We start from the raw sequence: 27,805 nt of genomic DNA, 5'->3' as shown, positions 1-27,805 counted from the left end.
CCCAAGCCTCTTTTGCACAGTGGCACACATTGAAGAATCAATGATTACCGCCTGTCTAAAGTCTGAAGATGCTGACGTTGAACTCCTCAAGCGGCCCATTAAAGTACGCTGAAAAACGAACAGCATTTCATGACTAAGGAAGCAGTCAGGTTAACTGATTACAGTACTGAACATGCTGGACAGGTGCAGTGGGGTTTGAAAAAGCACAGGAATTAATATTATATTCTTAGTCTTTTGTTTGGGGCATGTGGTGCTCTTTTCCTGCCTAGACAGAAGGCTGTTGCAAATGGCAAGCAGTAACATTACAATTTTAAAGCAGTATTGTACGGATCCATCAGATACAGAGCGATGATGCATTCAGCCTACTCATTGAGTTAGGTCAGTAAAAGAAAAACATATATAACGTGTAAATGCATATTTGTGTTTGCAGGATAGGCTAAAAAGGCTAATCAGCATGCTAATGAAATCACTTAAAATTACATAAATGCTTTTCATATGCATACAGCCGAACGCTTTCAAAGTATACTTAATTTTATAGTACATTATGTGCAAATACATGTGCACTAGAATTTGTCCAGCATCAGCGCTATGGAAGTTATGACTGATAAAAATTTGTTTGTACTTATTTAAATTAGAGTTGCTTGTCTCTGAACTCTTGTATTTGGTGTTACTTGAAAAATATCATACTGAATACAAAAATCTGAATGGTTGATAGAAAACGTAAATACTTTCTTCTCTGTCACAAGCAGGTTAAAAACAGTGCTGCTAATGCAGTAACCTGGGATAACCATTGTATTTCTGCTTTTCTGTAAGTTCAATCTACTGCCAAAAAGTGAATTTGCATGTTCATTCAGCTTGTCTGCCGAGTTATCATGTTGAAGATTTGTGTTGGTGCACACACGCTATTTGTGGATAAGAAACAGCATTTATGGGACAGTTCATGTCTGATTTTATTGTTGATTTGCTGAAATATGCTATTTAAATATGAGTTTGACATGACGATTTGGGATTTCAGTATTTTTGCTATTGAAGTATATAGGAACTGGTTCTGCATGGCCATAAAAGCTGCCAATGTAAATATAGTCACAGAGTGAACTGACTTTCCTTGAAAGGGACTTTTGGTTCAATCCATTTGTATTTGGAAGTTGGAAATTCCTCCAATTCCTCCAAACCAATTCCTGGAAGTTCTCAGTCTTTCACTCACGACCATCTCGTATTAGCATATTTTCACACTCAGCCAGTTACACATTGTCTGCCATTTTCTATGTCTCATAAACAAGGCAGCTGTTTTGTAGTTGGATGAAGAAATGAACACAAGATCCAGGGGGCGTGGTTGAATCTACATCTATGGGGTGGAGACTGGTAGGTTTATGGGAAGAGATGGTTAGGTTTTTATGTGTTTTTATTGACTTGTATTGCTAAAAATGGACACATACATCTTGGTTTTATGGCTTATTTACTGGAACACAATCAACTTGGGTTCCAACATCCAACTTTTGAGGTAAATAGGAATGTAACATTTGGTGACAGTGAATTTTGTTGATGCCCATGTAAAGCAATCACTTCTGAGGTGTTTACTAATGGGCTATATGCACTATATGGACTATAGGTAACATGATTGACAAGGATTGTTAGCAATGAGATAAAGTTAAGCACAGTTCAGATTATCTATAGTTTTTTACCTCTTATTCACGCAATGTCCTAACTGTTAGAACTCTCTTGGGCGCGTCCTCCTATGTGCATTCTCAGCAGCAGGAGCTTGAGGCATCTTCTTCTTCTTGCTTTACGGTGGACTGCAGACTTATAAGTGCATTACTGCCACCTATCTCTCTAGTGGAACATTGACACTCCTAATTGAGATTTGAGAGGTCGGTGGTGGTAATGCACTTCTGATTTTTACAAAGCTCATAGTTCTGAAAAGTGAAGTCCATGCTGGTTGGCCATCTATCCAGTGCATTGTGTTTGGCTGAATGCCTGAAGCGTGTGATGGAAATGTTATGCTTTGTTATTACTTTGATGCTGTGTGTCCCTTTGCAACAAGACAAAACCAATAAAACTCATTACAAACAAGACATTTGTAGCATCCAGTGGGGACATAATTACTGATTATAATTACCTTTTTTTATGGGTTGCAAATCGCACTGCGTAAACATAAGACCATGTTTGCATTTGTGATCAGAGAAACAAGTGCTACTCTACACTGCTCAAAACTCACATTTCAATCATTAGTGGCAAATTATATAGAGTGTAAGTCAGAAGCGCCAGACTGTCATTGCAAAGTTTGGACTGCCCCACTTTATAGACACTATGCAAAATTCACTGCACACATCTGAATATTTGGGCTGAACTGTTCTGGAACAGTGTTGAACCACTGATTTCTAGTTGTGTCCTCTTTTGGAAGGCCAAACAAAGTAGTTTCGCTTTAACAACGACACACACAGCATCTTCACAACAGCGAGAATAAAAGTTATGCCTTCTTTCTTTGCATGAATATTTGGGCGGCGTTATGCATATATTTCCACATTGTGACATAGACATGTAGGGGAGTGTTAGAGCAAGCCATTTTAGGTGGACGTGGATGACTATTAACTTTTATAAAAAATATTTCTTTGGATTTGAGACTTTACAACTTTACAGATCTTCTTTACGCACCAAGAGCTTGTAACATGCCAGAGAGAAAGAAAAAATTGAAGTCGCATCATATGACCCCTTTAAGTTTCTGTAAAATGTACCCTTAGAGGGTAGCCACCAACAATACATTTATGACTGTAGTACAACGTTTAATTTCTCCTGCTGTTTATAAACAACAAACCAATAACCTTTAGACAGCACAATAACTTCTCATATTTGATAAGTCTCCCAGAGTGTTTTGATTTAAATAAAATCTATAATGGTTATGCTGCAGTGCTTTCATTGACAGCAACTTGGGGAAATTTCTCAGTGTACTTTAAAACCTAAAACTCTCGGCTTGCTTTTTTTATATTTCAATCACCTGTAGGATGCTTAGCACTGGGACCTGCAATGCGGGAAAGATAAAATTGTTTTTCAAAATTACAGCCATCTATAATTTCCAGTGTGTGTGTGCACATCTGCATCTACACATATTTAGACAAAGGGCTCACATCTCAATAAAGTGAGATCCAATTAAATCTTCTGACCTACATAAGTCAATGGCTGAACTTCTCCCCCAGCCAACAGCACATAATATAAATTTCATACCTCGATTACAGGTGCATGAAAGAGTGAGAGGGGACAAGAGATGAAGAAAAAGAGACATTAAAAAGGTTCAGATATTAAAAAACAAGCTTCATCAGAATGAACTGCTGGCTTGTGTCTATTCTTCTTAGCTCTCATTGATCGTTTTCAGCAGTTTAATTTGAGTATATATTATGCTTTTATTATTTATTGTTTACTGGAATGTTCTATGATCATTTGATATTGCCTTTGCCTTTGATAGAGGTTACAAGAAAAATTGGAATGAAAAAGTGGACAGAAATTTTCCAAGTATAGATCCATGAATGCTTTTTAGGCTATTACTGACCACAATATCATGCCACAGAAAAGCAGTTTGTTATTTTATTTTTTTTATAATAAATTTGAAGATAATATATTTAGATTGATGCAAACACACATAAAGAGAATGTGACAAGAGAGTCAGTGCTACTAAAATTAACAGCAATTTTAAAGTATTCAGCTTAACATTTACATGCAAAATCAAAAAGAATGTGACAAGTACATCTGTGTTATCAAGATGCAATATAAATGTTTAAGGTAAAGAATTTAGCTTGATGCTAATGCTTATGTACACAATGAATGGTAACGATTTTAGCTTAATGCAAACCTTTAAATACAATCACAAAACAAATGTGACATGTGCATCTGGTATAAAGACACAATTAAAGATTTTAAGGTAATGAATTTAACAAAATGCTAATGCTTACATGCAAACAGAAATACAGTGACAAGGGAATATGTGATATCAGGATGGAATTTTAATGCGATTGGTGTGTACTCAAGCAATTTTAACTATTACTAAACCCTCGAAATGAAGTGAATGCTGTAAAGTTCATTTAAATCGGCACCTATTCTGTTTGTGCAATTTTTATGTATTTTGAAACATGTGAAACATGGGAACTATGTAGGGGAGAGCAGGGGCGAAAGTACCATTTTTCAGAAAAACTTCATTTTAAAAGATAATGTTGTATACAGAGATATATTTCTGCTGTGGCCAGTAACTCAGACGTGTGGTCTAACAATACCAGGTGGTATTTTGTAGAAATGTAGAAAGACTTCAGTATAATTTCACTTTGAACATAAGTTGCACATTGTTACTTTCGACCCCATCGGTTGGGACGAAAGTAACACACAGGTGGGTCAAAAGTATACCTGATTGTTAGAAATAACTGCAAACATATTTTATTTTGTTATTAAAAATTATTAAATTACATTTTCATATTTTCATTTTAAATTTAAGTTTAAGTTTCATCAGATGTCTTAAAACCTGACTGTATTTTTTTTTTATTGTAAATTTCAATGTATTTTTATATAATAATAAAAAAATTCTACAGAATGCACAATATAAAAATTTAATCACATTAGCATAATAAAAAAAACTCTAAACATAATGTAACAGTAGGCCTATTTATGTTTCCATCCAGTTGTTTTTATGCATGAATTAAAACATCTGGAAACACTGCAAATTCACAGGTGGAGGTGTACAGGCTAAGATATGGCTAAAAACTAAATATAAATGTGACGTAGCAGCTGCCCAGAGAGTGATGTTCCTCTATGTACAGAAACGCCCTCTCAAAAACATCTGGATAAATTCAAATTCACAAAATTCATTTCTGAACCTCACTCGGACATATTCTTTTGGTATAATATGACATTAACATTTGTAAGAAATGATGCAAGACAAAGAAATTCACAATATAGCTTGCACTGGAACAAAATAAATACGTTCTGTGACTTTAGCGGGACAAAAGTAACAACTGTTACTTTGGTCCCGACAGGAACTCCTGACATTTAAACTCGATTTAATTTTATATATTAAAAAAAATGAAAATGCAAACTTTAGGATGTGTTAAAGCACTAAATAACCTGTAGATTGATCATTACTTTGACACATGAAACAAGAAAAACAACACGACTAATAAAAAAAAAAATACCACTTCAATAATTTACTTTTTGTACTCGAAAACCGTTTTACGGACCTAACTTCGGGAAACGATGAGGAAATCACATGATATTTCTCAGCTCCGTCAAGGATTGCATGCTGAACATGCTGTCATAGCTGGGAATGCAAATGCAGAAAGAGGCTCGGAGAAAATCGCTTTGTTACTTTCGTCCCGTGTTACTTTCGCCCCGGTTCTCCCCTACCGAAACTTAGCCAGACTTAAAGTGAATTGATAAAATTATGCAGAAATTGCTGTTTGTCTAAGTGAAATTAAGGAAAGTTGTTTTAAGTTGATTAAACTCAAAAGACAAGTAATTTTCTTTAGAATTCACCAATTAACCACAAATATAAAACCAATAGCATTTACATTAACAAAGTAAATTTGGCACTGTCCACCTGTACTGTATACATTTATATGACCAACACTTGAGCTGCCAACTAATTTGAATAATGTGGGAATCATAGAGTTCACAAACAGCAGCATACCAACAGTGTATGGAGGAATGGGACAGAGAGGTAAAAGGAGGAGAGCGATCCCCTTTCCCACGTTTCATTAGAATAACTGTGTGTTCCTTTCATGTGAGAACAATGACAACCCATCGTTGATGGTAATATATGCAGAGATGGGCTCCTCACATGGGCCCAAAGGCCTAAATACCAGTCCACCCATTGTACCACTGTACTACAGGTCCATCCTAAAGCTCTCATTCAACACTCTATACCTTACACCATTCATTCACAGCTCGTTTATATGGATTTTAATTCATTAGACAAGTACAAACCATTGAAAATGCAGAATATGTTAGCCAATCATGGTCTAGCATAATTTTTTTTTTATCATTATCACTATTCATTCAACCAAAGTATCACCACTAAAACACTGACACCACATGTGAGGTCTTAACACAACAGTGATTTCAATATATCGATAATGTTGGATATTCTAAAATGTTTTTACCTTCTGTACATGAAATTCTCTGAATAATATTAATAATAATAACAATATTCAAAGCAATCTACTGCACTATGTGCTGTTACATTCTGTTTCTAAATCAGGGCACTTTCAGTGAAAGATACCTATTCTTGGTACAAACCGTGACCTCCATTCAAATCCTTACTTCTAGTCAGACTTGTTTTGTGCTTGTTTTGAGTTAATCAACTTATTTAATCATGTGAGCTCTCAACAAGCAGATACGGCACTGGTAAACAAAGCCTCCTTAGTTCTATGCCAAGCCAACAACGGGACTCACATACTTCGGATAATACAGTAGGCATTAATTAAAAACAGACAGATGCAGGGAGGAGGTAAATACGTGTGGGAAAGAGGAGGTGGAGAGGAGGCAGGAGAGAAGAAGCTGACAGTGAGTAAAGGGAAAGATGGAAGCTTTATTTGTGAGTGGACACATTATGTGGCACATGACGACCTGATTCTGAGATACTTTGTGAGACTCAGCAGAAGAAAACTGTACTCCCTTAACCTCTAATTGCTGAACACTTCCTTTAAATTCACCATAAACACACACACACACACATACACTGTTTATAACTATATTTAATACAAAACCAAAGCCAATAAATCAATCTTTTACAAAAGGCCCAATAATAGAACACCCCGGAAGTAAACTGTATTGATTTAGATGGGAGTTCTTAATGACATTTTCTCACTTATGGTACATTTATGTATGGCGCCCCTAAAGGAACATGGTGATGGGAAAAATATGAGATTGGACGAAAAATGATCCAACAATACTATTGCAATTTCTCACAAAACTTCTGCATTCCCCAGAGAAGGTTTGAGTTCGCTCGCAAAACATTTGTGATGGAAATAATGTAATATAAGGTGAGAGGAAAAACTAGATTTCTAAGCTTTTGCGAGCAATTGCAAAGTTTCTTGGGAAATTCTGTACTTTTGTGAAGGCATGCGAAAACTTTTGAAGTCAAATGCAAGGGGAACACAAAACACTTTTGCGAGAGCACTCAAAACGTTTTACGAGTAAATGCAAGTTACTTTTTTGAGTACATTACAAGTTTTGTAAGCGAATGTGAAAACTTTTGCGAATACTTTAAAGAAGGCATGCGAAAAATTTTTAAAGGCAAATGCAAGGTTTCTTGGGGAACGCAAAACACTTTTGCGATAGCACTCAAGAAGTTTTACGAGTATATACAAAAGTTACTTTTTTGAGAACATGAAAAGTTTTGTAAGTGAATGTGAAAACTTTTGCGAATACTTTAACGAAGGCAAGCGAAAAGTTTTGAAGGCAAATGCAAAATGCAATCATATATCTCATTTTTCTCCATCTCCATGTTCCATAGTCGGCTCCATATTTAGGAATCAAAGTTGTCTCTGTTTCTCCTATAATTTATAAGATAAAACAAACCAATTAAAATGCAGCATTGTTGACACAGTAGAGCAATACAATTAATGGGAATCCCAGATCAGTGCTTCAAATGTTATGTTATTGGCCTGCTTCAAAATTAAATTAAACTGTAGATTAAAAACTGTCTATATAAGGAATTGGGAAAAAATGTGTGCAAGGGAAAAAAAACCCTATTGAGCTCTTAGGAGAAAGATCTGACCAGACTAGATGCTCTATGAGTTCAGAATCATATGACTGTGGTGATTATGTCATAGGGTAAAGCTTTAGATGTTGCTGTTTTTCATTGGCAGGATTTGCTGACCACAAACAGCTTGGTGCCAGAGTGATAGAAGTACTGTGAGAGAGCTAAAAGTAGAGCATGCAATGTTATTTTTTCAACTAAAGAAGCCTGCCGAAGTCTACAGTAAATTCCACTGAATATAAATCTTTCTAACCCACATGGCAACAAGAGGTGGGCAGATTTTGATAAACGCCATCTTCACTGTGAAAGGGTGTGATTCATAGAAATGACGACAGAAAACCATCTGCCTGAAGCTCAATTTGAGCAGATACAAATATATAAAAAAGAATAAACAGTTAATTTCTACATCAACCTTTCTGTAGAATTAAATTATTAGCATCCATTATATAGAATCCTAATCTCAGAGCAAGTGGGCGAACATTTTTCATTCCACTGACAGTAAGAATTAAGCTTGTCTCATCCGCAAAGTTATTAATCATAAACCTGTACATGCTGAACAAATTACTTTGTTTTCGACTCAAACCTTGAAACACAAGAGCAGAATTTAATCGGTCCCTATTATGCTCATTCACCATTATGAAAAGAAACTGCTGAAAATATATAACATTCATTACATTGTGTATATATACTGTATATATTCAAAGAACTAGTCTGGTCCAATTGAATAAATCTTAAGTTTGAGTTCATAAAAGGAGCCCATCTTCATTTGTCCATGGCCTTCTGCAATTACAGTCGAAATGAATAAGATACAAACAGACTCCCTGAATCACACACACACACACACACACACACACACACACAAACACACACATACACACACATTTGTATTGATTGTGGTCAATCCTTTTCCCGTGAATCATCAGTTCTTTCTCAAGCTGATTTTATTTATATCTCCTGATATCTGTCTTCTTGAAGCAAATATAAGCACACAAAAAATACAGCTATACCACAAATTGAACATTAGGGGACTTTACTTTCTAGCATTTGTTTTTTTTATATATATAAGTTTTTAAGTATTTAAAATAAAAAATAAGAATTAGTTTTCCATGCCAGTTTATACCGTTACTGTTGTTTCTGCTACTGATTTTGATACGTATGTAGATACGTATGTATCCCACAATGCAATGCACACATATTGAACTTCCATTTCAAATTTTAGCAGCCAGTTTTATTTTATTTTTTGGCTAGTGTTTTAATTTAACAACATACAATAAGCTCATGTGACAACAATGTACAATACTACTGTTTAAATGTTAGCCTGATCAATGCCAAATATTAGGATACAAATTCTGGCTGATAGGAAAACTTATTTCAACTTACAATATGTCAGAAAAACGATAAATAATCAAATAATTATATACATTTTTGTTATAAATTATATACCTATTTGTTTAAATAAATAAAAAAAACACACACCTCTAAAATAATTAGTTTTAAATGCTGTTGATTTATGCATCACAATAATATAAGGCAGAGTTAAAAATGTATATTTGCTAAAGATTACATTTAACATTGTTATAAGATTATTAATGTTTTTTAGGCAAATAAAACAGAGGATGTTTAAGAGATTTAGTTAGAGAAGTCTTACACATTTCTATTAAATGTATTATATATATATATAAAAAAACACTCTAATATTAGACTATAACTGACATAACGTTGACATATTGTGCATACCTGTAAAAAAAAAAAAAACGGTAATTTGCACACAGTTGTAAAGTATGAAGTATGCTACAATTCTAAACAAAGCCTTCATTTTCACAGTATGCATATTTCCCATGACACTTCTGGCACACAGTTTTGCTAAACCATTATCTTCAGTCAGATGCCAAACAGTTATGCACTAAAAAGCACCCTTGTGGGAGGAGGTGCCACACTCTCATTGATAGTTTTAGAAATTAATTAGTTTTAAGCTTTAGGAATAGCAAATTAAAGCAGAGGACTGCAGATCCTTGAGTGATGGTCTCATGTGGAAACATGATTCACCAACCACAAATACAACCGCACAATAGCTTTCTTTAACAAACATGCTTCTCAGAGGAAGCTCCGCTCAAAATGATCCGTCTCTCTCTACAACACTGCTCATCGCTGATATCCAGCAACACGAGACACAAAAGATATGATGCTGCTTGACTCAGACATACCTCTCCCAGAACTGGGATCAGATCTCTTGGCTGAGAAACAGTTTTCTCCATGTCTGTCAGAGTAACAGACGTGGTGGCACGGAGACTTGCATATCTTCCAAGATGAAAGTTCCACTCGAAGTAAACTGTTCAAACTCAAGTGCTGCAAAATGTCTTTCTCTGCAGGTGATTTAATTTGAAGTGAAATAAAATCGACCCAAATGTACCTGCTAATCGAATAAATTCAGACTGATGAATCATACGTCCTTGAGCAAGGTTACGTGAACAAGCAGACAGCCATGGAGGAGTGATAAATTGGCATGACTGTAAAGAAGCAATGGAGCTTAACACACACACACACACACACTCACAATTCAACAGCAGCAGTATGGCACTTTATTCTGAAGGATCTATCTATCTATCTATCTATCTATCTATCTATCTATCTATCTATCTATCTATCTATCTATCTATCTATCTATCTATTTATCGTACTAGTCCTAGTAATATAACTTCTTACACATTCACTCTGTATTATGCCAAAAAGTAACTCAAGTCAAGTGTTTTCAAATCAAGTGTCAGTGATAACCTCTGGCAGAAAATCTGCTTGATTTGTTGGCCCACTCAGACACGCTCTTACTGGAGTAACCTTTATTCACTTAAGATTCACTCTCACACAAATACTACATCAGCCACAAACAAATTATAGGCAAACCCAATAAGCCACTGAGAAATCTCCCAGTGCCCTCATACAATGCAAAGTGACTTAAACAGGATATTGAGTTAAGACACATGGTATTGCATGCAGTGATTCTTGGTGAGATAAAATTGTACTTAGAGAAGTGTTCCATTAAATTCAAACTTTTTTTTTAATTAGTTAATAAAAATACATCATAAAAAGAACATCATACAAAATAAAAAATGCTTAAAAAATAGATCCATTTAATTAGAAAACTGTATTTAAACATGCAAGATCCCACTGTATTTATGTATATGTAGGCGGTAAAATACTTCTCATAATTCTGCAATATTTATCGTAAAGCTGCTTATTTCAAACTTTTTTATTAATATATTAAATTAAATATGATATGTGTGTTCTTCATTAGGTCCTCAGTAAAAAACTAAACTAAAAACAATGGTTATTGATTTGCAAATACTATTTAATGATTTAATTTAATTTTTTTATATATATATATATATATATATATATATATATATATATATATATATATTAGTTAACATTATTAACCACTTTAGTTAACATAAACTAACAATGAACAATACTTCTATAGCATTTATTATTCTTAAGTGATTTTAATTTCAGCATTTACTAATGCATTATTAAAATCAAAAGTTGTGCTTGTTAACATTAATTAATGCACTAGGAATTAACATGAACTAACAATGAATGACTGTATTTTCATTAACTAACATTAACAAAGAGGAACAATTACTGTTACTGTTCATGTTAATTCAAACTAATAGACTAATAGAATTAACTAATATAACTTTATTGTAAAGTGTTATACATTAGTGTTGTGAAAAGTACTAATGTCCCAGTTGGTACTTAAATGTAAAAAAAGTGACAAGACCAGCATTTCACGTGTGTCACAGATATGTCAACAATAATCATCGCTTCACACTCTTCACCGTGTGCTTACACAGATACACACGGGAGCGCTTGAAAGCCATGTCTATCAGCGGATCCCTAATATATCTGCTCATTGACGGATCCGCTGATAGATGTGACTCCCTTGAGAGAACCTCCCACTTGAATGAAAAGTGCAAGTCTATGGAGAGGAAGTGTTAAAGGGCAACGACTTTTCCATTATCACAAACTCCGACCCCTCTCATGGGCGCTGCACCATGCAGACTGACAATAAGTAAAGTGCTGTAGCAGAAATGAGTCAAATCAGACAAATCAAAGAGTCTATCAGAGCTGTGTGCATTGAAACATGAGCTGAATTCCTCAGGAAGTCATAAATCAGTTCTAGTGCCACAAGAACCAAGCAAGATAACCAACCAACCAACTTGTTCACACAACAGCTTTCAACATTAACACCAATAGAACAATTATTGACAATTTTAATTCGAAGAAGAGATTGTCAAATTTATTGTTCGTGATTGGAATGCAACGCTGGACATCACATGTAAACCCAGGAGATCAAGTTAAATACTTGCATTGACTCCCCCCCCCCCCCCCCCCAGCCAGTGAAACCAGACTGAAATTCCTAAGGGGGAAGGGCTTTAAACCTTTGTCTTCACAGAAAAGTCCTTTGCCAGAGAATGGCAAAGAAACCCTTTTTATACATTATATATGGACCAGAATGAACTCAAAAAAGACTCATGAATGAATCATTCCATTGCTTAACTCCATATTCATTTACGTGTAACCCACACATTTGACTATCATGTATAATCACTTATTGTGTATGTCTTTTGATAACTATAGGATACCTAGTCATGTCTAGTATTGAAATAATCGCATTTTCTTGCTTGATATTGTCCTGACAATCATTTATTTGTAAAATATATCATAATCATGTTATAGGAATCATGTCCAAAATTAGACCCTGTGAGGCAAGAACCACATGCTTGGTAAGATAAACAAATGATTTATGATACCCACCCCAAGAACATATCTGATTGGTCAAGGCAACATTTGAGGGGTGGCCAACAAGGAAGTTTTAAATACTTTGGATCCCATGAAATTTTGCTTTTAGTCTGCTTTTAGTTCTAGTCTAGCTGCTGCTATTAGCCATGTCGGTTTTTAGTCTAGCATTGCTTGTGCTATCAGTCATGCGGGCTTTTAGTCTGCTTTTAGTTCCAGCCTTGCTCGTGCTATCAGTCATGCCTGCTCTTAGCTTGTAGCTTTGCTACCTAGCTTTAGCTTGTAGCATCTAGCCATGTGGTTAGTCATCATGGTTCATTGAGCGCGGTTCCAGCGTGCCTGCCTGCTGCTACTATGCCACGATGAGAAAGAAAACAACCTAGTCTCGTCAAACTTTATTTCTTTTCTTTTCCGTTTGAGAGTTTCGTGTTCTGAGTTAAGTTTTGTAACGTCCATTCAACTTCAACCAGCGAACACGACTCTGCACTTTCAGCCAACGCCCAGCAACCACGGGCTTCCCAAGACGTCACTTCACTACTGAACTTCAAGCCAATCAGCGACACCGGGATACCCCTTTCAACTGGAGTCCCTTTCACAGCAAACGAAGGCAACGTATTCCCAGATATTTGTTGTGCTGGTGTATCTAATATAATTTTAACCTCATTGAGGAACTCAATGCGAGCGCTAATTACGTGATTGTTGGTTGTTCATGTCTATGCAATTTAACATATTGCTGTTAACTTGGGATTCCATATTTCCATTCTCTTAAACTCATCTTTCCCTAACTTTCGACCTTCCTGCAACTTGTGTGAATGTGTGTGTGCGTGCGTTTATGTGTTAGATTAGTTTATATGTCTTAGATTTATCTAATAAAGCCTTATTCATATTGAAAAGAGAAGTATCTTGTGTTTTGTGCTTACAAGTTAATGTCTTAAACTGCCGATCTTGTTACTGTGCTAATTGATAGTGTTTTCACTATAGTTTGGATATTAGTATCCAGCGCAGATTTGATGTTAAACGGCTCGTTCACTGAACCGCAGACGCGTCTCCGTGAACAGCCGTGAAACAGTGATTCTGTTCAAATTCCCTTTAAAATCTTAAATGATTCCCTTTGAGCTAAATTGACCTGTTTCCCTTACATTTATAATGGTGGAGAATGATTGCGGGCAGTTTAATCTAAATTGTGAGCATAAACCAAGTTATTTAATCTTTGATTTTGCTAAAGGAATGAAAGATGAGAAGCATGCGAGACCTGAGTATGTGTGTGTGACGCGTGACGTAAGCAGCGCGCGCCCTCCCGCTTGAATGAAAGGAGCTAGAGGAGACTTTAACTCGAGTCCGTCTCCCCGTTGTTAACAGCAGTAAGTGAACTTAAAAGTAAACATCTGAGAACGTACAATAAGGTAGAAATTGAGCGTGTTCCTCATTTGTGTAATGCCTTGTTTTATAGCTGATTTGATTTCACTGCGTGTTCCAGTGTCTCAAACGCTATCTCAGTCACTGTTTGCTGAACGGAGCTAAACTGTTAGTGTTTCAAAAGGGATATAAATCGGTGAATAAAGAATAGTTTTGAGCGGGTTCCTCAATCTATTTATCAAAGTCCCCGTATTCATATTTCATATAGTTTAATTGCCAGTGCGTGTTCCACTGCCGAATCAAATTTGATATTCGACTCCCCTGAGTTAACGTTAAACATTAGAGAACAATGTTTGTCCATTTGTATCCGTTCACAAAGTGAATGCAATCTCGCGTAACACTGCGTGTGTCCGAGAGTAATTTGAATGGGAGTGTTTTAAAAGCTTGATCAAGTAAATTTTAACTGTGTACCAACAGCGAAGGAAAACTTTTATGTTTGTGTCCAGAAAAACTGGCACGGAGAATCAAATTGCTGAGATTGATATAATAACTACAGCAGGAAGCTGCTATTTGAATTAAGATAAATTTAACTCTATACAAACTGAGAGTTTAAGTGCCACATCGCAAAACCAACTGAAAGGCGGTGTTGTTATTTGTACAGTGTTGAAATGAGCCGACATTTCATGTAACATGCTTAACTGTATTTGCAACAATGCAACGATTCATGTGCTAATCCACTAGAATGTGTTTTGGTTGCCATAGTGACGACCGTGACCCGGAAGCCTAACGTACTTCCGGAGCAACTCTGAACTGTGCACGCGCAGCGCACAAACTCCGCGGTGTCGCTAAGCTAACGAAACCATTGCATTTACATTGAAGTCTATACTAAAGCCACTAGCCTCAAAGGTTATCCGTTAGCATTACCATCCAGTGGTAGAATAATGTGTGTTTGGGCAACGCTGACGTGATTTAACCATTTTAAACATCTTAACTAACACTTGTTAGTCTCTTTCTTTTTATCGCTCTCTTTTCTCACTAGACCACTTATTTTCATTTTACTAGAAAGGGAAATACAGACTCACAATTATTAATTGTCAAATTGAAATTTAATTGAAACATTAAATTTATTTGGAAGCATTTAAAATTTCCCTCAGATCGTTTCATATGATCTTTTATTTCTAGTATTCTCTTTTGGGTCTAATTATTTTAGGAATGAATAAGCCTTGAACTTTGGAAGTTAAAGTAAACTTATTCTTCCTAATTTATTTATCACCCATCTGAATATATGCTATTCAGACCTTTACTTATTTGAATGCGTATTACCCCTCTTCCTGTTTTGGTTATACACTTAACCACTATTGTTTTACGTATTGATTTCCTCTTTTTAATTTCATGTTTGCATATTTTGCCCATTTATTAAATTTTTTTAATTTTCCTATTTCTTACCATTCCTTTTGTGTATCCTAGCCTGGGAACAACAAACCTGAGCCCTAAAAGGAGACATTGTTATCCCTCACTACGAGTTCAAATAAATTAGAAAGACAACCCTCTTTCACTTAAAGTTTATTTTGTTTGATTAGTTGTGCAGCAACTAACACAACGCTCTCCTTGTAGTTGAGATAACCGCTACTGAGACTTACCATCTCCGTCCTCTCTCTCCTTTCCTTTCCTCTTCTCTTTTTACATTTGTAGGACATGTAAGAACCATCAATCAATTCTAAGTAAATACACAATCGTGCCAAAGACGACGAATCATCCTTATGAATTTGATTGTAATCATCCTCTCATTTGTTCTTCCTAACCTCCCTACATTTGGAAACGCAATCCAAGTTTTAGCATCTCATCCAACGTTGAGATCAATTTAATAGAGATACGTGTTGAGCAACTGTCGCCTTCGCTGACTCCCTGGTGAGCGGTCCAACTGAAAGGTGTACGGTGTCAATCCTGTCAGACTAAGAAAAGAGATATCAGAATTATTATTGTATTCTTTTGTCCAAAGCAAGAAATATAATAATATTGTTTACGTTTTTGATAACATTTAATTGGAAAAAATAATTTTCCTCATTTGAAAAACAGAAATTTTGCTTGTCATTTGAATTTGTTTTTCACCTCTGTCTCTCTTTTCCTCTTCCTCATTAGAGTGACAAAGTCTTCGCATCTCTAGTCTACTTAGACACCCTGAGACCAACACAGTCATCACCACATTTCACTAGTGGTTCACAATCACTGATACAACACTTAGTTGTCCCACCACACATAGGATTTTACTCCACACAGATCTGTGTCAGTCTCTCTTCTCCCCAGCGTGCCAACATGCCGCAGACTGCAGACCCCATTTCCCATGGGGAAGATGTGAACATTTGGCTGAGAGGCATAACAGACAGCCTCACTCCAAAGACATTTGAACTGTTATTATTTTTAATAATAATCCTAATCCTGAGAAGATTCCTGACACAAGATTCAAGCCAGAACAACAACCACGAGGAGCTAGTCAAGATCACGAGCTCACTAAGCTATGCCTTCACCACCCAGCTGAAACTGAGCGACAAGCACATCACCCACCTTCAAGAGGAGCTGACACGTGCTCAACGTCGCATAGACAAGCTGGAAGTGAAAGTTCAAAATCAACTCAAAGCACCCAGCGAGAGGGAGCAGGATACAAGAGAACAAGTTAAGAAGCTCCAAGCAGCCCTGGCAGCAGCTCAGCTCGACCAGCAACATACAACGGCTGCTCAGAAAGACCTGGTAAACAGACTCCAGTATGCCGAACAGCTACTGGAGAAAGCCAAGATAGACATCAGAAACAAGAACTCTGAAATCAGTGCTTTGAAAGACCACCTTGAAAGGTACAGAACTGAAATGGACAATCTGACCCAACAACTAGACAATACCAACGATGAGCTCTACATGGTCAGAAAAGAACTCCAAAATGCTTACAAGCACAAACTAGAGCCAAGAAAAGAGAAACATCTCTTAGCCTCATCACTGCTGAGCAGAGCAGAGTCCCACGTCCAAGAACTGGCATATGACGAAAGGAGCGAAGGGCCACAACCCAAAACCTCACCTGCCTTCGCCACACAACCCTTTCCTGCCAACGAAAGAAAACCTCCCGTCCAAGGCCTTGAAGCTGCACACGGGATGACAATCAAAGACCTCAACAAGCTGTCTAAAAACATCAGCAGGTTCAACCCAAACTCCACAGAAAGCCCCGACATCCAAGCTTACCTGCGAGATATCGAATTTCACCTGGAAGTGAGACCTCATGTGACTGACAGAGACTGGTTATACCTCCTTAGAGCCACGTCCAGCTCCGAGGTACGAAACTTTCTAGATCGACAGCCCAGTCAAACCAAGTCAAACTACCAGCGACTTCGTGAGGTCCTGATTAAAGAGTTTACAGACCCAGAGTCTGAACATGGACTGTTAACTGCCTTGGAAACCAAACAAGGTCGTCAAGAGACTCCACAAGCTTACTACAACCGACTCCGACAATCCTACTTTGGTGCACACAACAACTCTGACCTTGAAGAGGATGTGAACTTCAAAACCCTCTTCCTAAAGAATCTGCACCCTGGAGTCAGTCACCATCTAGGTGTCATGGCCTGTCCGAACTCCATGACCATCCAACAGTTGCGTGACCTAACACAGAAGGCCTATAACAAGCAGAAGTTGGCCTCAAAGAAAGGTAACAAAACCTCCACACTCTTGAACTCTGTCAACAAAGACTCAAGCCTTGCACTGGACGACACCCAGTGGCATCACAACACCAGAGTCTTCCATCAAGAGCACAGAGAACGTGACGCCCATATCCACGACCGCTTTCAGCCCAACTGCTGGAAAAATCCATGGGACCAGCCACGCTTCTCAAGAAACCAAAAGGATAACATCTGGAAACCTAACCAGAGATCCAAAGGTAATCACCTGACTCATCCAAGAGCAACTCGTGTGGGTAAGCGACAACAAAACCCACCTCAGCACCACTCAGACATGCACAGTGCTGAGTATGCACAAGAACATGACCGCTTACCATTAGAAGACACGGAACAAGTCATGGAACAACTAAGAGAGTTCCTTCAAGACAATTTACATGCATATGACCACAAAGTTGAGTCGTGCTCGCTGTGACCAGCAACAGAACGGAAGGCCGGTGATCACCTGGTGCACCACATCAGAGATGACAAGCACCTGTTCAACAACAACCCAGAATGAACAAGTCTTTAACGGCCAACTGTTGATGAAAAATCTGAGGTACTAAAGGACATCACCTCAGTCACTAACAAACTGTCAAATTAACTCCAAGTACCACATTCCCTGTCTGTGCAACAGCAACCACCAGAGCACAGAAGGTCAGAAAGTCTGCTACAGCCAGAAGGCATCACAAGAAGAATGCAACATAGTAGACAAGTTTTGCAACCCAGCTTCACACAGCCATGCCAAACTGCCTCCGACTGTCTGCTAAAGAACTTCCTGCCTTGCTGGACTGACCCCTCATTAGACCATGGACACACCCTCATCCAAGCCAAGGATGCTGAGAGCCAGTCTTCAGTGACATGCTAGAAAAAGGGGGAGACAACACAGATTTGAACAGATCTGACCACACATTCACTACACCAGTAACACACAACATTACCTACACCCAGAGGTAAACACATCTACTGATAACACAGTCAACAAACATATTCTTCCCACAGGTAGAATATCCAACTTTTAGTGTAACAAAGTTACACATACCCACCATGAAGAAACGTGCAGCCATCCTCACAATAGGTAGAACACCTGACACTAAGTTAAGGTTCATGACACACTAGCTGCACCTGACATCCTAGCTCAATAGTAGTTGTAACCCATGCTAGGAAAACCCACAGCAGCCTTGTTTTGTTTTGTTCTTCTTTTACCTATCCTTCTCCTTCCCCTCTTTCCTGAGTAGGTGAAATGCCTAGACACCCTGCGAGGGTCGAAGGTCTGATATTAGGATTGACTCGCAACACCTAATATCCGCCAGCCACTCTAAACTGAATGGAAGCCAGAGAGCTCCATGCATGATAGGTCAATCCATTGAATTAAAAATGAAATTACTAGAAAACTAATGGTAAACATGTAAAGTAAGACAACCTAGAAGAACCAAACAAAGTTAACCACAAATTTGATTGATGAATCAAAATAAAAACAATTTCCAAGACGATCTAAACTATCCTCAATGTGCTAAACTACATTGACTAATTGAACTTAACCACGTGTACCTAAATAACCTGATGCCTGCACCAGTACAGTAACTGTCATGGAGGTGTTGTCTTGCTGTTTGCTGTGTTTGTCTGCTTCTTCTGCCTTTGTTTCTCCAGCGATCGACGATGTCTTCACCTAAACACCTCGCCGATCGAAAGGGGGATATATGTAGCAGAAATGAGTCAAATCAGACAAATCAAAGAGTCTATCAGAGCTGTGTGCATTGAAACATGAGCTGAATTCCTCAGGAAGTCATAAATCAGTTCTAGTGCCACAAGAACCAAGCAAGATAACCAACCAACCAACTTGTTCACACAACAGCTTTCAACATTAACACCAATAGAACAATTATTGACAATTTTAATTCGAAGAAGAGATTGTCAAATTTATTGTTCGTGATTGGAATGCAACGCTGGACATCACATGTAAACCCAGGAGATCAAGTTAAATACTTGCATTGACTCCCCCCCCCCCCCCCCCCAGCCAGTGAAACCAGACTGAAATTCCTAAGGGGGAAGGGCTTTAAACCTTTGTCTTCACAGAAAAGTCCTTTGCCAGAGAATGGCAAAGAAACCCTTTTTATACATTATATATGGACCAGAATGAACTCAAAAAAGACTCATGAATGAATCATTCCATTGCTTAACTCCATATTCATTTACGTGTAACCCACACATTTGACTATCATGTATAATCACTTATTGTGTATGTCTTTTGATAACTATAGGATACCTAGTCATGTCTAGTATTGAAATAATCGCATTTTCTTGCTTGATATTGTCCTGACAATCATTTATTTGTAAAATATATCATAATCATGTTATAGGAATCATGTCCAAAATTAGACCCTGTGAGGCAAGAACCACATGCTTGGTAAGATAAACAAATGATTTATGATACCCACCCCAAGAACATATCTGATTGGTCAAGGCAACATTTGAGGGGTGGCCAACAAGGAAGTTTTAAATACTTTGGATCCCATGAAATTTTGCTTTTAGTCTGCTTTTAGTTCTAGTCTAGCTGCTGCTATTAGCCATGTCGGTTTTTAGTCTAGCATTGCTTGTGCTATCAGTCATGCGGGCTTTTAGTCTGCTTTTAGTTCCAGCCTTGCTCGTGCTATCAGTCATGCCTGCTCTTAGCTTGTAGCTTTGCTACCTAGCTTTAGCTTGTAGCATCTAGCCATGTGGTTAGTCATCATGGTTCATTGAGCGCGGTTCCAGCGTGCCTGCCTGCTGCTACTATGCCACGATGAGAAAGAAAACAACCTAGTCTCGTCAAACTTTATTTCTTTTCTTTTCCGTTTGAGAGTTTCGTGTTCTGAGTTAAGTTTTGTAACGTCCATTCAACTTCAACCAGCGAACACGACTCTGCACTTTCAGCCAACGCCCAGCAACCACGGGCTTCCCAAGACGTCACTTCACTACTGAACTTCAAGCCAATCAGCGACACCGGGATACCCCTTTCAACTGGAGTCCCTTTCACAGCAAACGAAGGCAACGTATTCCCAGATATTTGTTGTGCTGGTGTATCTAATATAATTTTAACCTCATTGAGGAACTCAATGCGAGCGCTAATTACGTGATTGTTGGTTGTTCATGTCTATGCAATTTAACATATTGCTGTTAACTTGGGATTCCATATTTCCATTCTCTTAAACTCATCTTTCCCTAACTTTCGACCTTCCTGCAACTTGTGTGAATGTGTGTGTGCGTGCGTTTATGTGTTAGATTAGTTTATATGTCTTAGATTTATCTAATAAAGCCTTATTCATATTGAAAAGAGAAGTATCTTGTGTTTTGTGCTTACAAGTTAATGTCTTAAACTGCCGATCTTGTTACTGTGCTAATTGATAGTGTTTTCACTATAGTTTGGATATTAGTATCCAGCGCAGATTTGATGTTAAACGGCTCGTTCACTGAACCGCAGGCGCGTCTCCGTGAACAGCCGTGAAACAGTGATTCTGTTCAAATTCCCTTTAAAATCTTAAATGATTCCCTTTGAGCTAAATTGACCTGTTTCCCTTACAGTGCTGAGGGTGAAAGACAATTTCAGATCAGCAGAGGTCCAGTATTCCCTTACCACTGCTGGATTTCTGGGTGACTGCATGCACATCATTACTGCATGAGCACCAGGACGCCATGCATTCACCTGGGAGAAACAACCCGGATAGATTTATGACAAGACAAGCATTCATGGGTGAGCTGCTATAGAGATTGAGACTATAAATGCGATACATCGCTCTCATCTCACTTTCACTTTCGAGATTCGCGATCACAAGGACTCTATAGGGACTGACAGTACTTACCACACATTTGACAATATAGGTGCTTGTCATTGGTGCTCAGGATCTGCAAATCATTTGACGAATCAAATCATTGGAGGATCACCCCTCCTCCCGCCCCCCATGTCATCGTCCATCACAATGTTTCACTATAGACATCGCCCGACCATAATTTGCACATATTGTTGCTATCTGGTGGCTATGGTGTTCTGAATGGTATCTAGAGAGCCTTGCTAGGGGTTTGATAGGTTGTTCTTGTTTATTTCTAGGTGGTTGCTAACCTGATTACAATGTCAGTCTTAGTTTTATCATTCACCACCAGTTTAAAATCAATTCTAATGGCTTTTCAAGTAATTGTATTTGTGAATGAAACTTTTTGAAAGACAAATTTTTAACCGTCTTCTCTTTCTCAAAATGACAACGTAATACAATAACGACAAAAAGTCATGATGACAACAAAATTTTGACTTTTATGTCATAATAGGTATCTCAATTTTGAAAATCATGCTTTAGTAAATTATAACATAAAAGTCATAATTCTGAGTTTTTAACTCATAGCTTACTATTTATTTAATAATTTAGACTTTTTTGTCTCGTTATGACTGAAAATCATGGTTTGCTAGATCACAATTATGAGTTTGACTTATGTCATAGTTATGACTTTTTATTTCACAACCTTATATCTCAATTGTGAAAATTGTGCTATGGTATATTATACTGTAATTGTAAGATAAAAAGTCATAATTATCTCCGTATGAATTAGTATCTCATAATTTTGAAAAGCTTGCTTTCATAAATTATAATTATGACATAAAAGTCATAATAATGATGTAGTATTTCATAGACATTTATAATTATAACTTAAAACATTTTGTATCATAATTATATCTTTTTATGTCATGACTGTGATTTACCAGAGCATGATGTTTTTTCCTACGTATATGGCGAAAATAGGCTTCCATATAAACAACATATAAACGAAATAAAATAGTTCACAAAAAAAAAAAAAAAACGTTTTTTTAACTTAAATTCATTTAACTATAACTTTAATTCAATGGTTCAGTGACTCACGAAAGTTACTTGTTTCCACCTACTGATTTAGCAATATAAGTATAACCTGCAGAAAAGACCAGTAAATTAAATTGAACTGATGTTTTTGGTAAACAGGTTCAAAATCAAGCCACTGAAATATAAGTTTAAAAAAGAATCACACCACTGGTTTTCGAGTCTTTCTTAAAAAGCTACATGATTTGAACTATCATTGCTGTAAGTAACACAAAGGCCACAGGACGGGCCGTTTCTTTTTACTCAGTCTGGTGAAACGGATCTAAACTCATGCCAAACTGAAGTCCCTAGGTTTATAGATGCCACAAACGCACTTCATGCATGATGTCATGCTTTCCGTTTGCTGTGGTGCCGGCTCCATCACAAGGCTTTTTTTTCCTGAAATAAATATTTCTGGTTAAGGTCGCCAACCCCCATGAGCTGAGTAGCAGAAAATGTGCATTTGCTATCGGCGATGTCACATCCTGGTTACCCCTTGGTGTGGTTTAAACAAGCATGCGGCCTACCGCTGGCCCTGAACAGTTTATGAAAGTGGCAGGTCGGGCAGTGGGTGGAGAGAGGAACATGAAACACAGAGTCCAGGGTCAGAGAATACAGGAAACAGGAAAGAAAATATCCAGAAGCCTCGTGCATTAACCCATCAATTCAGCTGGCATGATTATAATTACATCTCCTAATCTGAAATTAAATTTACAATTATAACTGGCGGCTGAGAGCTGATAATTTATGTCAACCTCATATCATCCTACCTCAAGGGGATGAATGAAACATGAATACAATAATGTGCTGTGCCATAATTATAATATGTAACAAAACTACGTTTAAAGGTCGGCTTGCAGCACTTCAAAGTAATATAAAAAATGATTTTGTCAACCGGTCTCGCTGATAATTCAAAACCCAGACATCAAAAAGTTGGCCAGGTCATCCCGGGAGGCTGTGTAAATGTGTGTGTGTGTGCGTTTCACAACCTGTTATTTCACAGATGAATGCTACAGACATCTCATCTTAGGGTACTTACCTAGGCATCTGACCATATCGACCACAGTTCTGTGTCTGCCCTACTACTGTGTCCAATGAATATCAAGTAGGCCCCTGCTACTGCACTCGAGAAAGAAAAATATTACATGAAACGCTTCGATAGAAATTCTAACTTTTTGAAGTATGTGTATGAAGACATTGACACTATATATAGCACACACACACACACACACATACACACAACGCACTCTTTTTTTTCATAATGATTTAGCTTATCATAATCTCATTGCATTACTTAAATAATAATGAAAAACCTCATAATTAGTAGTTATGTCAAAAAATTTGAAATAATAGGGAAAACAATTTAAATGGAGTAACTATGACTTAATCATGACTTAAAATCTCATAATGGAATAATTTCTCATTATAAGTAAATAAGATAATAATAATAATAATGTTAATAATAAATTTTCATTATCATGAAGTTTTCTTATTATTATGAGAGGTTAAGTCATAATTATGAGAAAGTGTATCATTTTTCATTTGTTTGTCTAGTTTTATGTATTGGAAAACAACACTGGACAACCAACTCATATCTTATATCTATCACATTAGGCTATATATGACTTTTCATTTCAAAATTGAATACAAATGCAAGATTAGTCTCATCTTTATAAGATCTTAAGTCATTATTATGAGAATGTTACTGCTTATTATGAAAGAGTAGGCTAAGTCATTATTAAATTAATGTTTCTCATTAATATGACTTGAATGCTGGGACAGAACCAGGCTTCCGAAGTCCACAGAACTGTTTCAGGAATAAATGTTAATGTCAAATGTACCAAATTCTACATTATTCCTGTTCATTCTACTTTCAATATAATATATAATAAGTTTCTTCTGATTGTGAAATATTAACTTCATTATTATGAGAACTTTCTTTTTATTATTATCAGATGTTAATGAAGTATTATGAGAAATTTCTGAATGTAATGAGATGCTCATTATTATGGCACATTCACTCATAATTATTAAGAGAAAATATCTAAATATAGTTAGGTTGATAAGTCACAATTATAAAAAACATTGCTACTGTTGTTTCATTTTTATTTCTAGAATACTGAGATACTGTTTTGTCTAAGATACTGTATACAGGGTGGAAAGTATAAGGTTAGACTTGATTATTTTATTGTAATACAATACATTTTGAATAAAAATAAATAAAATAAAAATACGTACATTTTACACATGTTTTGTTTAAAAAATAAATAAATAAAAACTGTCAGAAAGGGGTCATTTTCATGGGATTGTCATAATTGTGGGTTCCTTGGGAGCAAATATTTCTAACCAATTGCTCTAGAAGACATTTACTGATGGAAGGTTTTAAAATGCAAAAAAAAAAAAAAAAAAAAAAAACAGCTTGTCAAAGGAAAGGAATGCCACGCTCACATGCTCAACCAGTCATCTTCAAGAAGCTAAATTGCTTACAATTATGGGTCTGTAACTAAAGAGAAAGGACAAGCCACTTTGTCTAACTAAACTGGCATCATTCATGACAGTGTGATTGTGAGGTTCAGACACAGGCCTTCTGGGAAAATAGTTATGTCATGATGTATTTCGGAACCGTGGCACACCCACAAAGACCGGATTACAGTCTGATAACAAAACCTAAGCTGAAGGATAACGGAAAGATAACCCTTCGGTGTCAACAAAGAAGCTCAATTTAAGTAAATGCAGCAAGAAGTTTACAAACATTGAACAGTATAAGGTGATACGGTAAACGTGACGATGACGCAACATCAGTACCACGACGCGCTCCTGCAGCGAAGGACACGCCCCCTTTCCCAGAAACACAGTAACTCCGCGTCCGTGGCAACGAACCGACTTTCACACGGGAGTCCAAGCAGTTGTGAAACTCCAACCACACCAGCACTTTCTTCGTATGTAACATTTGGATTCAATGCGACACACGGGACACGCAAAAGTGCACGCTCACGTGAAAATACGTTTACAAACAGGTGTAATCTAACAGATGTTGTTTACCAGTCGCATGGTTCCTATGTTTTTATTAGCCTAAAATAAAAGTGTGATAACTTGCTAAAAATAAATAAGTAGTAGACCAGTCTTAGCTTTATATGTTTAATAACATTAAAAACTAAATAAATAAAAGTCAGAAGCACAATAACTAAGTATGCCAAACCCGGTCAAATTTGGGCACTTTTGATGAACTTTACATGTAGATGAATGTTAAACTGACCTTGCCTGACACACTTGAGGCGGACAGGGTCTTTGCAGTGTCTGACCACAGCCCACACATCCCTGATGGTCAGTCCGGCCACTGGAGTATCATTGACCTCCAGAAGGAGCTCGTCCTGGTGCAGTCTGCGCCTGTCCGGTTTCACCTCTCCAATCACGGGGAACTGTCCATTCTCCGCGCCTCCCTGCAGCTCGAACCCGAGATCTGCGCTCGGACCCCTCAATAACACAACCTCGTGGACTCTGTTAGTCCAGTGACTTTTCTTCTTCAGGCTTTTGGACATGTTTGGAGTTGTTAATGCGACAGGAGAGCAGCCATAAAAGCGCGTAATCCGTTCAGTCGGCTCAGTAAAGTTGCACGATCCGTCTCTGTGGATGGTAAGAGTCTCCATATCAGCAGCAGATCCACGGCAGCCTCTTTAAAACTGCTGCACTAACAGTGATGTCCGACTCGCGCGGTTCTTTGTGATGACTCGTCCGAACCAACCAACTCGCTAAGCGTGTGTGAATCATTCGGCTGTAAGGTGAACTTTGAGTATAACTAACGCAAGTAGGGTAAAACATTACAAGTTTACACCAGTAAGATAGACGAAAACAGTGTGATTGACATTTCATTAAAGAATCACTATAAAATAATTTCATTAAATACGATTTTCACACACACACACACACACACACACACACACACACACACACACACACACACACAACACACACACAAATACTCCAAATGCTGCGTGGATACTGTTGGAAAAAAAATGATGACTAGATTTCGGTAAATTGTTTTTAGACGGTTCTTTGATACTTTATACACTCCAAAAACACCCAAATTGACTTATATGTTTGCAGCAAATCAAACAACAAATCAAATGAATCAAATGAGTCGAAGTTAAACGAAGCGTCCTCACGAATCGATTCGCTTACGTGACTCGGACTTCCTAACGCTGCACTTGAGTGAGTGAATCCAAACTGCTCAGGAAACTGAAACGGATGTGATGTGAGGAGGAGGAGAGAAGAGACGCTTCCCGCTGGAGAAGAGAAATTACAAGAAAAAAAAAGAAAGGAAGAAAGTAACGGAACTTTCAGCCCGGGGCGATTTTTCCATTATAAAAGACTGCTGTGCCGCCTCCTGGAGAAAATGTAAAATGGAACTCAGTCTGGGATAAAGTTATCCTTTTTTTCTGTAGCCTACTGCTGTAGGCCAAGGAACACAGTTTTAAACACAGGGACAGGAGACAACACTTTGATAACTTTGATAAACAAGAAATGCACAAACACAACCTGTGACAAGATTTACATTAATAGCCTATAGCCTAATAAATGTTTGTGTAATGCTATAAATATTATTTGAAACTAATGCATAAAGAATATAATAATCTTATAATTTACGTTTTATTCAGAATTTGATAATGTTACCCACAAAATAACATATTAATTGCCAAGCTGTCCCAATAATGGAAATTCTGTCGTCTTTGACTTTTTATCATGTGTAAAAAAAACAAAAAAAAAACATTATATATATATATATATATATATATATATATATATATATATATATATATATATATATATATATATATATATATATATATAAAGGTTTAGCACAATAATAAAAATCACTTGTTTATTTTGTGCAAAATTTGGTTAAGTCTGGATATATTAAATTGTATATCACTTCATACTGTATATAATATAATATAATAGAATAGAATTTATTGTCCTATCTCTGGAAAATTCATACTGTATATAATATAATATAATATAATAGAATAGAATTTATTGTCCTGTCTCTGGAAAATTCATACTGTATATAATATAATATAATATAATATAATATAATATAATATAATATAATATAATAGAATAGAATAGAATAGAATAGAATAGAATTTATTGTCCTATCTCTGGAAAATTCATACTGTATATAATATAATATAATATAATATAATATAATATAATATAATATAATATAATATAATATAATATAATATAATATACTTGATTGTCCTATCTCTGGAAAATTCATCTTGGACAACCATGACATGGCCAGTACACAACATTAAACTCACATAGCACAAAAAGCTACAGTATACCAATATGATATCTCAGTTAATGAC

The 27,805-nt window shown here is 36.8% G+C and overlaps 1 protein-coding gene across 7 annotated transcripts in view; it reads right to left on the bottom strand.

The window, feature by feature from the left end:
- LOC127972966 (membrane-associated guanylate kinase, WW and PDZ domain-containing protein 2) overlaps positions 1–26,136 on the bottom strand; it is a 214,713-nt gene extending 188,577 nt beyond the window's left edge. For 5 of the 7 annotated variants that reach the window (XM_052577009.1, XM_052577018.1, XM_052577025.1 and 2 more), the window contains exon 1: positions 25,690–26,135. In XM_052577009.1, coding sequence (XP_052432969.1) covers positions 25,690–26,080 — 391 coding nt within the window. In that variant the 5' untranslated portion in view covers positions 26,081–26,135. Of the gene's footprint in view, positions 1–25,689 lie in introns of all 7 variants that reach the window. The other 2 variants (XM_052577037.1, XM_052577042.1) reach the window with 1 other exon arrangement.
- Between the last annotated feature and the right edge of the window lie 1,669 nt (positions 26,137–27,805).

Source organism: Carassius gibelio, chromosome A4, assembly GCF_023724105.1.
Source record: "Carassius gibelio isolate Cgi1373 ecotype wild population from Czech Republic chromosome A4, carGib1.2-hapl.c, whole genome shotgun sequence".
Lineage (NCBI taxonomy): Eukaryota > Metazoa > Chordata > Actinopteri > Cypriniformes > Cyprinidae > Carassius > Carassius gibelio.
This window is presented reverse-complemented; position numbering and strand designations above follow the sequence as displayed.